The 12,668-nt window shown below is 41.5% G+C and overlaps 1 protein-coding gene across 6 annotated transcripts in view; it reads right to left on the reverse strand.

Moving 5' to 3' along the window:
* LAMA3 (laminin subunit alpha 3) overlaps positions 1-12,668 on the reverse strand; it is a 193,598-nt gene that overhangs the window by 97,107 nt on the left and 83,823 nt on the right. For 4 of the 6 annotated variants that reach the window (XM_075125273.1, XM_075125272.1, XM_075125271.1 and 1 more), the window contains 6 exons: positions 11,456-11,502; positions 6,225-6,324; positions 4,173-4,225; positions 3,757-3,862; positions 1,876-1,975; positions 1,083-1,239 (listed from right to left, as the gene is read on the reverse strand). In XM_075125273.1, the coding sequence (XP_074981374.1) occupies positions 1,083-1,239; positions 1,876-1,975; positions 3,757-3,862; positions 4,173-4,225; positions 6,225-6,324; positions 11,456-11,502 (563 nt within the window). Of the gene's footprint in view, positions 1-1,082; positions 1,240-1,875; positions 1,976-3,756; positions 3,863-4,172; positions 4,226-6,224; positions 6,325-11,455; positions 11,503-12,668 lie in introns of those variants that run through there. The other 2 variants (XM_075125275.1, XM_075125277.1) reach the window with 2 other exon arrangements.

Genomic DNA, 12,668 nt, shown 5'->3' on the forward strand with positions numbered 1-12,668 from the left:
AGCTGTCCTACAAGGATACAACTATCTAAGGCTCAGATCCTACAAATAGTTGCATAAATGTATAGATTTACTCATGCAAGTGAAGTTATGCACATGTGTATTTACAGGATCAGGGTCTAAATTATTCATAAGAACAGCCATACTGGGTCAGACCAAAGGTCCATCTAGCCCAGTATCCTGTCTTCTGACAGTGGACCATGCCAGGTGCCCCATAGGGAATGAACAGAACAGGTAATCATTGAGTGATCCATACCTTGTCACCCATTCCCAGCTTCTGGCAAACAGAGGCTAGGGATAGCATCCCTGCCCATCCTGGCAATTCCACTACCTTCTTCATAAAATGTCAAGTGGATATGAAACAAAAGCAGGACGGTGTAAAGTGGAAGTTAAGAAATCAGATCTTCAAAGAGTAGCTTTTGTGAATGTGGGTGATTTCAGAAAGTTAACAAAAAGAGCCCCAGAGTGAAAAAAAAATGAACAAAGAGTGACTAATGAAGAGGAAAAATGAAAATAATGACTTGGCCAATGGTTATGTACTTACCCTTCAGTTTATGGTTGCCCAATTGGTCCTCAGATACCCTACCAAAGCTGGACATAAATTTTCTAAGAACTGTAAATCTTAATTTAATAACAGAGGCACACATTCCAGGACAGTGAACAACTAGTCTTTATTGCTTAAATTTATTGTTTTATAACTGTTAATTCCTTTGCTCTGAATTCAGTGCAAATCTTCTAATTCCTGCCCTAGACACAGCAGATGGGCACTTTCTTTCTCTGATTTACTCACTTGGACTCCGCTCATGATAAACTGACTTGTAAACAATCACAAGACTGTAATATTCATGCACAGTCACATTCTTGATTGGATGCTGCTGCTTTATTCAACAATCAACAGGCCATATTTGTTACAATGCAAATATGTCAAGCCTACTGAAGTATGCTCCTGTCTCTCACACACTGTAGTAGCAAGGGCATACTTTATTTTGACCTCCTTCATGACTTTACATTCAGGTAGCAATATTAAGGAGACATAAGCCCCAATGGCTGCATTTTCATCCAGCAGCATTGAATCAATGACGTACTTGTATCGAAGACATCCGTGCATATCCTCTCCAACTAAAGCCAGGAAATTCCTGGGGGTCATAACCAAACCAAATGCCTCTTCCACTCGCAGTGGTACCATCTTCGATCTCAAACTTCACGTGGTGTAAATCAGGGAAAAAGTGGTTCTTTTCAGGCCTTTCATAAAGAAAAAACAAACATGGAGGAGCTATTTATTTTCTCTGAATATCTGAATTTCTCCATATAAAAACATTGTAACACCTCCCTGTCAGCAGTCATACTGTTACCAACAAAATACAATTACAACTGCTGACTGCCCCTCAAATATCATTTTGGAAGTAACTGTGTTTTGGGTCATCTGACAAATTCATGTGTTACCTCACCACTTGTGAGTAATGAGACCAACCTACCAGCTAATTTATCAACAAAACATGTGGAAAAAAATGAAGGAATCCTGGGCAGTTTTAAACGATTGTTTTGAAGCATGAACTGTGGTTACGTCTGCACTTGGAGCTGGGATGCGATTCCCAGCTTGTGCAGACATACACTAAATCTACTTCAGCTAGCTCACTATAAACAGTAGTGTAGCCTTGGTAGCGCGGGCAGTGGCAAGTGGTGGGCGGGGCTTGATGTCCCAAGTACGTACCCCAGGGGTCTGAGCGGGTTTGTGCTCAGGGCTACCCTGCGGCTCGCCGTTGCCTGTGCAACCATGGCTAACTCAAGCAGGACAAGCACGAATATGTCTATGCAAGCTGGGAATCACACCCCCAGCTAAATGTGTAGACGTAGCCTAAAGGTCTCAGCAAGACTTACTTCTGACAGGTCATTCCCACTATGTGGTTTCTGCACTGGCAGGCACCTGATGGCTCGCTGCACACAAGATTGACAGATCCTCCGACATCACATTGGCAGCCTATCAGGTATAGAACAGAAGCCTCATTTTTCATCAGAAAATGTAATAAACATTACCAGAAAGCACACCTCACTTCCTCTAATTCAGTGGTTCTCAAGCTGTGGCCCAATCAGCACACAGCTGCAGCCCACGTGACATCCTCAAGGCCGTACAGGTAGTATTGGATGCGGCCCACATAACATGTTGTGGGCTGCATATGCCGCCCATAATGGTAAATAGGCTGAGAACCACTGTTCTAATTAAACCACCATTAAGTGGCAATGCAAATTTCTCCCTTCTGAGATTTTGAAACAAATGTTGATACAGTTGTACACATTTCAGTTACTTCTAGTTTCTCATGAGGGGTTCTTTTCCTGGTCAAAATATTAAATAGTAAATACAAGCCACACTTACTGTTTGCTGTGATTAAGGTTTACCAATATAAGCATTCAGCTTTTCTATTCAATGGGACGGATTTCTATAATGATGGTTAAAATAAGCATGCAGTGGGAATACAGTGGCAGTTTATTTTTTAAGAAAATAAAGAACAAACGCATGTAAAATACAAAACAGAGTTTATTTTTGAGGGACAGTTACCACAATGTTTTGATTTGTGGTACAAAAATTATATACAGTATATAATCATATACCTGTATATACATAATTTTTGAAAAAATACTGGATAAACTATGGACTTGATACAGCAAACAGGACTTCAGTCACAAATTAAGGACATCCTTAAAAGTATATCTAGGTCAAAAAATGCAAAGCCGAATGCTTCAAGGTTCTTAACTCTACATACACATCAAAATATAAGTGGCCTATTTTTCTGACGTGCTGAGGACCCATAAATCTCCTTGGAATCAATGGAAACTTTAGGTGCTCAACCCTTTGACAATCAGACCACTTTTGCTTAGGTACTTTACTTTTATTATCTAGGTTTGATCATTTTGGCCATATTTTATAACTCCATACACTGAAGAAGGGATTGCTTAAAGAACTGAAATGATCTAAAAATATATTTTAAAATCTCAAATCATTAAGGGACTGATCCAAATCCCAATGAAGTCTATGGGGATGTTTCCAGCAATTTCAACATATTTTGGGCTAGGCCCCAACAGAGAAGGTTTAAAATGACATGCAAGTACATCTCGGGGTGGGGGGGGAAGCAGTTTACAGTCTGCTAGGATCTGAATTCAGCATTTCACGGTTTTTCTGCAGCAGCTGATGACATTACAAACAGCTAAGCACATCATGGAACTGCAGTTTTATAGGCATCAGAAGAAACAAATAACCCTGATCTAAGGTCCCGAAAGGAAAGTAAAAGGAAAAATAATTTTCAAATATCTTGTTTTAAAGTCTATTTAATTGTGATATTTAGGTCTTCACTTCACTTCACAGGGCTTTCCACTTCATTTAAACGTCCTCCACGTGGGGAGTAGGAAAGGTATCAGCCTTTGTCAGAGAGGTTCTGTATGCTATAGAAACAACTGCCTTGTTCTCTGTCCCTTTAGATGGAAATAGGTGATTTAATTGGTGCAGAGAGCCTTAAGGAAGATGACAGAATATTTATGAGCAAAACTAATTGCTCATGAATGAGCTCAATCTGCACACTAAAACTGGGGTTTGCACTTCTACATTTATGACATGCACTCACAAGTGATAGTGTAAAAAAATGCACATATGGGTGGTTTAGTGTTCAAACAGAGGCCTGGTTCTGAAAATGTGACCCTTGGGATTTTAAAGACATTTTATTTACCATGTGTAACTACTCTGTTGGAAACACTCATTTTCCATTTTACCTTGACACCCAAAGTAATTCCTGTTTTCCAGAGCATAATAGCCAGCTTCACAAGTGTCACAGGAACCTCCACAAACATCAGGTTTGCAATGACAGTCACCATTCTTCTGCGGAGAAAATGATTTGATCAAGATGGTTTCAACTTTTTGTTCAATATTTCTTATTCAGAAGGGGAAAAAATCCTGACCAGAACAAAGAAGATATTTTCAGGATATTACTATTGCCATCTGTCACCTTGAACAAACAGTCTAAAGGAAATGTGCTCGAGACCCTAAAAAACATGCAGGGAAAGTTTTATAGAATATATCTGGAATGTCACCAGTTATTTGTCCATACAAGGACAATAACCATTTCTAGAATTCTACCTGACCGAGTGTTAAAATAATTCCTTTTTATGCAACCTTAATTTCTCTTTACCTGCTGACATTCTCCGACTCCACTTAGTGTTCCCGTCACCTCACATTGGCACTCTGTGAAGACAGACAGATTGACCTGAATTTCACCTTCCTAGGAAGCCTTTAGATCAGGGGCGGGCAAAGTTTTTGGCCTGAGGGCCACAACAGGTTTCCAAAATTGTACGGAGGGCCGGTTAGGGGAGGCTGTGTCCCCAAACAGCCAGGCATGGCCCAGCCCCTGCCTCCTATCCGACCATCCCCCCGCTTCTCAACCCCTGACGGCTCCCCTGGGACTCCTGCCCCATCCAACCCCCCTGTTCCCTGTCCCCTGAGGGCCCCCCGGGACTCCTGCCCCATCCACACCCCAGACCCCTGACCACACCCCCGAACTCCCTTGCCCTCTATCCAAGCCCCCCTGCTCCCTGTCCCGCACTGCCTGGAGCACCAGTGGTTGGCGGTGCTACAGCCACACCGCCCAGAGCACCGTGTCAGGCCGCGGCTCTGCAACTGCGCTGCCCGGCCGCCCAGAGCCTTGTGCCGGCGGCACAGTGAGGCTGCGGGGGAGGAGGGATAGCAAGGGAGGGGCCGGGAGTTAACCTCCCAGGCCAGGCAGGAGGGTCTTGCGGGCCGGATGTGGCCTGCAGGCCATAGTTTGCCCACCTCTGCTTTAGACCAAAAGCAACAGAATCTGAAATAGCGATTCACTGAGCATTAATGTGAATTTTCCTCTGGAATTCACACTGCCTTCTGGAGCTCTAAGACATGAAGGAGGAACACCTACTTCTCAGTGGTACAGAATACACTGCTTTATAGCAAGTGTGAGAGCAGAAAGCGAGTAAGGCCAGGCTATGACACTACCTCCTACTGCCACATTGTTGATGCCTTGCACTCCAGATGATGCTAGCACAGAGCAAGCCCTTCCCTCAGGAAAGCACAGAAAATACAGCTATGGCCAGTCCCTGAATTGCAGGAGCATAACGGGATGAGGGGAGAGGAAAAGGAAAGGGAGAAAGGTGAGGGCTTCTTGTGTCCTTTACTCCCGTACATAACTGGGCAGTTACCAGCCACACACTGGTCTGAAATATTCCAATTTGTGTTTGACAAAGACAGACTTGAATTGAGATTGAGGAATTCTACACAGAACAAAGAATGATATTGCTCTGATCGTTGGAGGTACTTATGTGGCGAGAGAAAAATCTCCTTCTGCCAGAGTGATTGACTATTCCTTATTTTGCAGTGCTACCCTTTGGGACAATTACAGCATGCTTCATGAAATAGAAATGAGACAAATATCACAGGAACCATCTTTGCTGACATAGGTGCATTGTGCAGCCATGGAAGTGCCCCTACTGACACTGGGACTATGGAGAGGTGATGTGACTGGTCCCTGAGGAGAAGATACAGACTGAGCTATATTTGGATTCAGTGCTGTAAAGACAGTGCGGGTAGCTCTAGAGCTGGCTATATATCTCATCTCTCCAACCATTGGGAGGTTGCTGTGAAGCAATCCACTAGAAGAGAAACATATGGAAGAAGTGGGACTTTAAAAATAAAATTGTTGCTCTGCAATTTAAAAACAGATGGTACACCACATCCTCACTAACAGCAGCTGTCACACTGATCTTACTTAGACATAAACAACGGTAGGCTGTGCAAATTGTGAAGCCAATAAGAATGCTTTCTCACCCTTGATAATTTAGGAGAATACACTATCAGAGGAGAAAGAACATTTTCTCCAAACTCTTGGGCAAATTCTGCTCTAAGTTATAATGGTGTAAAGTCTGCATAACGCCTTTGAAGTCACAATGGGATTGCACCTGATTCATACCAATGTAACTGAGAGCAGAATTTGGGACATCATCATCAATTGTTGGTGCCAGGATAGGGTCTGAGTTTTGAAAACAAGTGTAAGAATCATGGGTAATTTGGTACCAAATGTCAGCAGTATGAAAAATCTGCTGCTATGATACAATAACCAACATAGAAGGTTTGTGTCACTAATTATAGCTGACGATCGATAAAAAGAGTTTAACTGTCTTTGATGACCTGAAGAAATGCATGTACGAAATCTTACCTGTACATCCATCAGGGTTTTCTCTGGCCAGATTCCAGTAAAGTGGTTTGCATCTGCTACATATAGGACCTTCAACATGCTGCAGACACCGACAATAGCCCTGATGGCAGAAAAGAATCAAACATTGGGCATCCCAGTGTTCAGATTATTTTAAATAATGAAAAGAATGTTCTTTGAACAATGAGGCACTACTGAGATTTCTTCCTACTATGGAACTCTAAGGAATGTGAATAATGTGCAACAAAGGGGGAAAGCACTAGCTTACATCATTCTTTTTTATCTCCAAAAAGGATATTTTACGTAGTATTCAAAAGGAAGCATGCTAAATTACATCCAGAAGACAGGATACAGAACTTTTACTATATTGATATTTAAACAATAGATGCCAATTTTTGGGAAAAAACATCTTTGCTTTAGTATACTAAAATTCACTGGGCCCAGGAAAGCGCACCCGGGTTCGTTACCAAGTGAAGTCCCATATTATAACACTGTAGGCCTGGCTTGACATGAGTCAGACATGGATGTGGCCTTATTTCTTGGGAGACAGGATTAGGGAGGGGTAGCGGGGTGGTCACCTTGCTCTAGCCCTGAAGGGGTTAAAACAGCCCTGGGAGAGGGCTGCCCTGGGGAGCCAATAGTAAAAGCAGCCCTGGAAAGGGCTGTGGTGAGGGAAGAGGAGTGAGACCAGCTGGGGGAAGCTGAGTGAGTAGCTGACCACAGCTGTGGCCAGCTCAAACAGGGCCCAGCTGGCCCTTATAAGAGGGCTGTGGGCCAGAAGCATGGAGTCTCACTCTAGTCCTGGAGTGGGAAGGGCTAGCTGCCTGGGAGCAGGGTACCTGAGGTGGAGCAGTGCTGGAGAAGGCCAGAGGGAGTGCAGGAGCTCCAGCCTGGTAAAACCCCAGGCTGCAGGCCTTGGTGAAGGCCTACAAAGGTACTGGTGCTGCAGAGGGGCAGCCCAGAGACAGGCAAAGGCAGCAGGTCTTAACCAATGATGAGTGTCCATTACACTGCAGTCTGCCCCAGTGAGTGGGGGCTAGATGATGACTGGCAGTAGCCACTGAGGCAAGGTGGGTTTGGGGTTCTCCTGGGAGGGAAGACCCAGAGTGTGGGGGTACTGCTGGGGCAGAACCCTGAGGAAAAGGCCTCTGGGGTCCAGGAGGGACATGGGGCCAGTGGCAGGTGAGACACTGGCCTGCAGAGGGTGCTCTGAAGGCTGGAAAGAGCTAATTGCCAGATGACCAGCAGGAGGTGCTGTGCTGGTGAGTCTCGCATTGCTACAGTAGGTAAACAGAACAGCAAACTGGAAACAGAATGTTTGTGCATTGATAGGTTAGTAATATATCGGACAGAATGCCTATCTTCTCTAAGATAAGAGCGAATACCCAGGGAACTGGTAACAGTGGACAAAATAAGCCCAGAATGTGAGATGAGGAAAAGCATAAGTCCTACACTGTTGACAAAGCATGCAGTACTGAGATTGGTTCCCATAAAGTAACCAAGCCAATCCCAAAATGTGTGATGTATAGTAAATGTATATACAATAAAGGAAGAGGTTTTCTGTGTAACTTTGGATGTGTGGTATGGACAATTTAGTCAAAATCACTAAGGGGGAAAAAGGGGTTTCCATTTGAACTTGCTGCCTCAGAATGTACAAGTAGGGAATGTAATCTAGGTACAGTGGTATAAAAAAAATAATTAGAGCAACACAAGGGACATTAAGCAAAATATTAAAAAAACCAAATACATCTGTGTACTTATGCAAAGTTTTAGGGACCTAAACACTCCTAGTGTCTAAAACCCCATTTTGAATGTTTAAAATGAATTGCCTTTTAAAAAATACCACTAAATCCTTTTGAATCTTTCAGTCAAAGTTATAAAAACTGACACACACACACACACTTTTTGAGCAGCTGTCAATGTTTCTGGGTAGTCTTTGCTAATTTTTTTTTCCCCCTCTCATGTCAAACCCAAGTAGCTGGTGTTATCTGGCTTTGCTTTTTAGCATTTAATCATTTGAGTACCTCAATGTTTCTATGAAGTTCAACACTTTTTAAAATAAGGACTAGAAGATATGGTTGTGGCTATGACAGGGATGGCCAGAACCAGGACAGTAGGAAGAGACTCTAAATCCTTCTGGATTAATAAAATAGCAGCTAAAAAGGCTGCAAAAGAAAACTGAGGCAGGGGGAGGGGTACTCACAAAAATAGCAATGTTCAGAACACCAGACCTTAATGTGGCTCTACGTAACCAGGCAATCACTTTGATAGGAGTAGATGAAAATTCTACAAGCACTTCATATAAAGATTAATATGGCTAACAATTTTATGGCAAATAAAGGGTAAAGATTGCACTATAAGAAGAGAGTGCATTCCCATGTAACATGTAGTATATATTGTAAAACAAATGAAATAAAACTATTGCTATTTAATTAAAATCTCAAAGGCTCCAAAGAGAAGACACAATAGGTTATTTTCTTTTTCAGATGGCTGTGTGTTTTGGAAGCAAAAACCAACCCAGCACCACAAAAAAGCAGTAAATATAAAATAAAGCTTAACCATTAACATTCTTATCCAAAAAAATCTGTTTATCTGTAGTATAAATTATGAAAAAGTGAAAACCTATACAGTAGTAGTTCATATGTAAAAATTGTATTAAAACCAAACAATTATATAAAAACAAACCCAACTAATAGCTTAAAATTAAATATTTAATAGTATTATTGTGCTAAATGTTGTTAAATTTCACCAATCTGCAGTCACTAACATTTAGTGAAATATTGTTTATGAGGTGTTAATAGTTTTTAACTATAAAAGTAAACTTTAAAATGCATAAGCCTGCCAAAGTTTGTCATAACATGCAAACAGAAAGTCCAAACCAGTAGCATATGTACTTGGTGTTTTAAAAGGGCCAATTTGACAAAGCTGAAAATAATTGAGACACATCAGCTGGGAGGCAGAATTTAATCAGAAAAATGTGCATCATAGGACTGCCTTGAGAGGTCATTTAGTCCAGTCCCCTGCACTCATGGCAGAACTACATATTATTTAGATCATCCCTAACAGGTGTTTGTCTAACCTGCTCTTACAAATCTCCAATGATGCAGATTCCACAACCTCCCTGGGCAATTTATTCCAGTACTTAACCACCCTGACAGTTAGGAAGTTTTTCCTAATGTCCAACCTAACCGCCACTGCTGCAGTTTAAGCTCATTGCGTCTTGTCCCATCCTCAGCGGTTAAGGAGAGCACTTTTTTGCTCCCTCCTTGTAATAATTTTCAAATACATAAAAGGTTATGTCCTCTCTCAGTCTTCTCTTCTCCAAACTAAACAACCCCAACTTTTTTCAATCTCCCCTCATAGTTCATGTTTTCTAGACCTTTAATCATTTTTGTTGCTCTTCTCTGGACTTCCTCCAGTTTCTCCACATCTTTCCTGAAATGTGGCGCCCAGAACTGGACACAGTACCCCTGTTGAGGCCTAATCAGTGTGGAGTAGAGCAGAAGGATTACTTCTTGTGTCTTGCTTACAACACTCCCGCTAATACATCCAGAATGATGTTCGGTTTTTTTGCAACAGTGTTACACTTTGACTCATATTTAGCTTGTGGTCCACTATGACCCCCAGATCCCTTGCCGCAGTACTTCCTAGGCAGTCACTTCCTATTTCTGTGTGTGCAGCTGATAGATCCTTCCTAAGTGGAGTACTTTGCATTTGTCCTTATTGAATTTCATCCTGTTTACTTCAGACCATTTCTCCAGTTTGTCCAGATCATTTTGAATTATAATCCTATCCACCAAAGTATTTGCAACCCCTCCCAGCATGGTATTGTCCACAAACTTTAGAAGTGTACTCTCTATGCCATTATCTAAATTATTGATGAAGATATGGAACAGAACTGGATCCAGAACTGATCCCTGTGGGACCCCACTCATTATGCCTTTCCATCTTGACTTAGAGCCACTGATAACTAATCTCTGGGAATGGTTTTCCAACCAGTTATGCACTCACCTTATAGTAGCTCCATCTAGGTTACATTTCCCTAGTTTGTTTATGAGAAGGTCATGTGAGACAGTATCAAAAACTTTACTAAAATCAAGATATACCACATCTACCACTTCCCCTATATCCACAAGATTTGTTACCCTGTCAAAGAATGTTATCAGGTTGGTTTGATACAATTTGTTCTTGACAAATCCATGCTGACTGTTACTTATTACTTTCTAGGTGTTTCCAAATTGATTGCTTAATTATTTGCTCCATTATCTTTCCAGGTACAAAAGTTAAGCTGACTGGTCTGTAATTCCCTGGGTTCTCCTTGTTTCCCTTTTTATATAGAATGACTATTGGGAATTGCTTAAGAGCACTTCAGAAGATGCCCAAGAAGCCACAATCCCACAAATTGAGAAAGAAGGCCATATTGGTTTTAACAAAGACCTCGTTTAGAGGGGAAGTGAAGGCAGCTATAAAAATTAAAAAATATATTACCAATGGAAGAAAGGGGAAGTTGACAGTAATGACCCTAAATCCAAAGGTAGAAGTTGTAGAAAATTGAGAAGGGAAGCAAAGGTCTGCAAGTAGAAATCTATGGCCACCAGCGTTAAGGAGAATAAGAAGGCGTTAAAGTATATTAACAAAAACAATCCTAACAATGGTATTTGTCCCTTACTGGATTGAAATGGTAGAATAATTATAAATGGGGAATCATTATTCAGGGGGCGTGTTTTGGTGTGTTTTTATTATATGCAGGTAAGAGAAGTTTAACAAGTTTTTGGTTTTGCTCATTTAATGGATGCCGTACTTTTTCTGCTAGCTTTTGTTTAAGCCTTAGCTATGTTCCCACAGCATCTTATGTTGGCTTGGTTATAGAGTGACACACAATTTCAAACAGCTTAGCTTTTATGCCAATTTTACTAAGCTCCCTCAGGTTTTGTTGCTGCTCTACTTTGTGCAAGTCACGATCACTTGTACCAAAGCTACCACTAATTCTTTTTGCGAATACAGACTAACACAGCTGTTACTCTGAAACCTGTCATTAATTTTTAGTTCTGTGACCAGTTCCTCTCTATCAAGACTAGGTGTGTAATATAGAATTCCCCCCATGTCTGTTGCAACACTTCTTGAGTTAGGAAATCATCTATAATATTTAGAAATTCCAAATCAATGTATTCAGTAATTACAGATATAGTGAATCAATTAACATTTATTGTAAATGCCAAAAATATAATACTTACAGTATGGGAATCAAGAGTACCAGCAGGGTCACAGTCATTGTTTGCTCCTTTATGTAATAAAAAAATAAACATATGATCATTTTTTGTAAATGAAGCAATGGAGCAGTTGCAAATTCCAAACTTTTCTATAATAAGGTTGCCCAGGGGTGATCTTGATATTTTAAAATGAGTTGAAGTCTTTAATGGTGACTGTGTAAAAGGATAATTAGCATCAGTGCATACTTTAGAACTTTTATTTTTATATGTAACCATCAGGATTATTTGCAAAAATATGGCAGGGATGGGAAAAAGAGTAACTGAATCTCCACTACATGCATCCGACGAAATGGGTATTCACCCACGAAAGCTTATGCTCCAATACGTCTGTTAGCCTATAAGGTGCCACAGGACTCTTTGCCACTTTCACAGATCCAGACTAACATGGCTACCCTCTGATGAATAACCAACGGTATTTTTCCTAAATCTACAATGCCACCAGCTAAAGAGTGCCAAATTCCCTCAGTGCAGTTTATGAAACATGGAAGTGAGGAATAAACAAGATCTATTATGGAAGACTCATGGGGACTTCAATCACCCTGCTGTCTGCTGGGAGAGCAATACAGCGGTGCACAGACAATCCAAGAACTTTTTGGAAAGTGTAGGGGACAACTTCCTGGTGCAAGTGCTGGAGGAATCAAATAGGGGCAGTGCTCTTCTTGACCTGCTGCTCACAAACCAGGAAGAATGAGTAGGGGAAGCAAAAGTCAATGGTCACTGCCACCCAGGTTCCCATGAGATGGTCGAGGTCAGGATCCTGACACAAGGAAGAAAGGAGAGCAGCAGAATGCGGACCCTGGACTTCAGAAAAGCAGACTTTGACTCCCTCAGGGAACTGATGGGCAGGATCCCCTAGGAGAATAACATGAGGGGGAAAGGAGTCCAGGAGAGGTGGCTGTATTTTAAAGAATCCTTATTGAGGTTACAGGAACAAACCATCCTGATGTGTAGAAAGAATAGTAAATATGGCAGGCGACCAGCTTGGCTTAACAGTGAAATCCTTGATCTTAAACACACAAAGAAACTTACAAGAAGTGGAAGATTGGACAAATGACCAGGCAGGAGTATAAAAATATTGCTCAGGCATGCAGGAGTGAAATCAGAAAGGCCAAATAACACTTGGAGTTGCAGCTAGCAAGAGATCTTAAGAATAAGAAGGGTTTCTTCAGGTATGTTG

This window comes from Caretta caretta, chromosome 2, assembly GCF_965140235.1.
Source record: "Caretta caretta isolate rCarCar2 chromosome 2, rCarCar1.hap1, whole genome shotgun sequence".
NCBI classification, from domain to species: Eukaryota; Metazoa; Chordata; order Testudines; family Cheloniidae; genus Caretta; species Caretta caretta.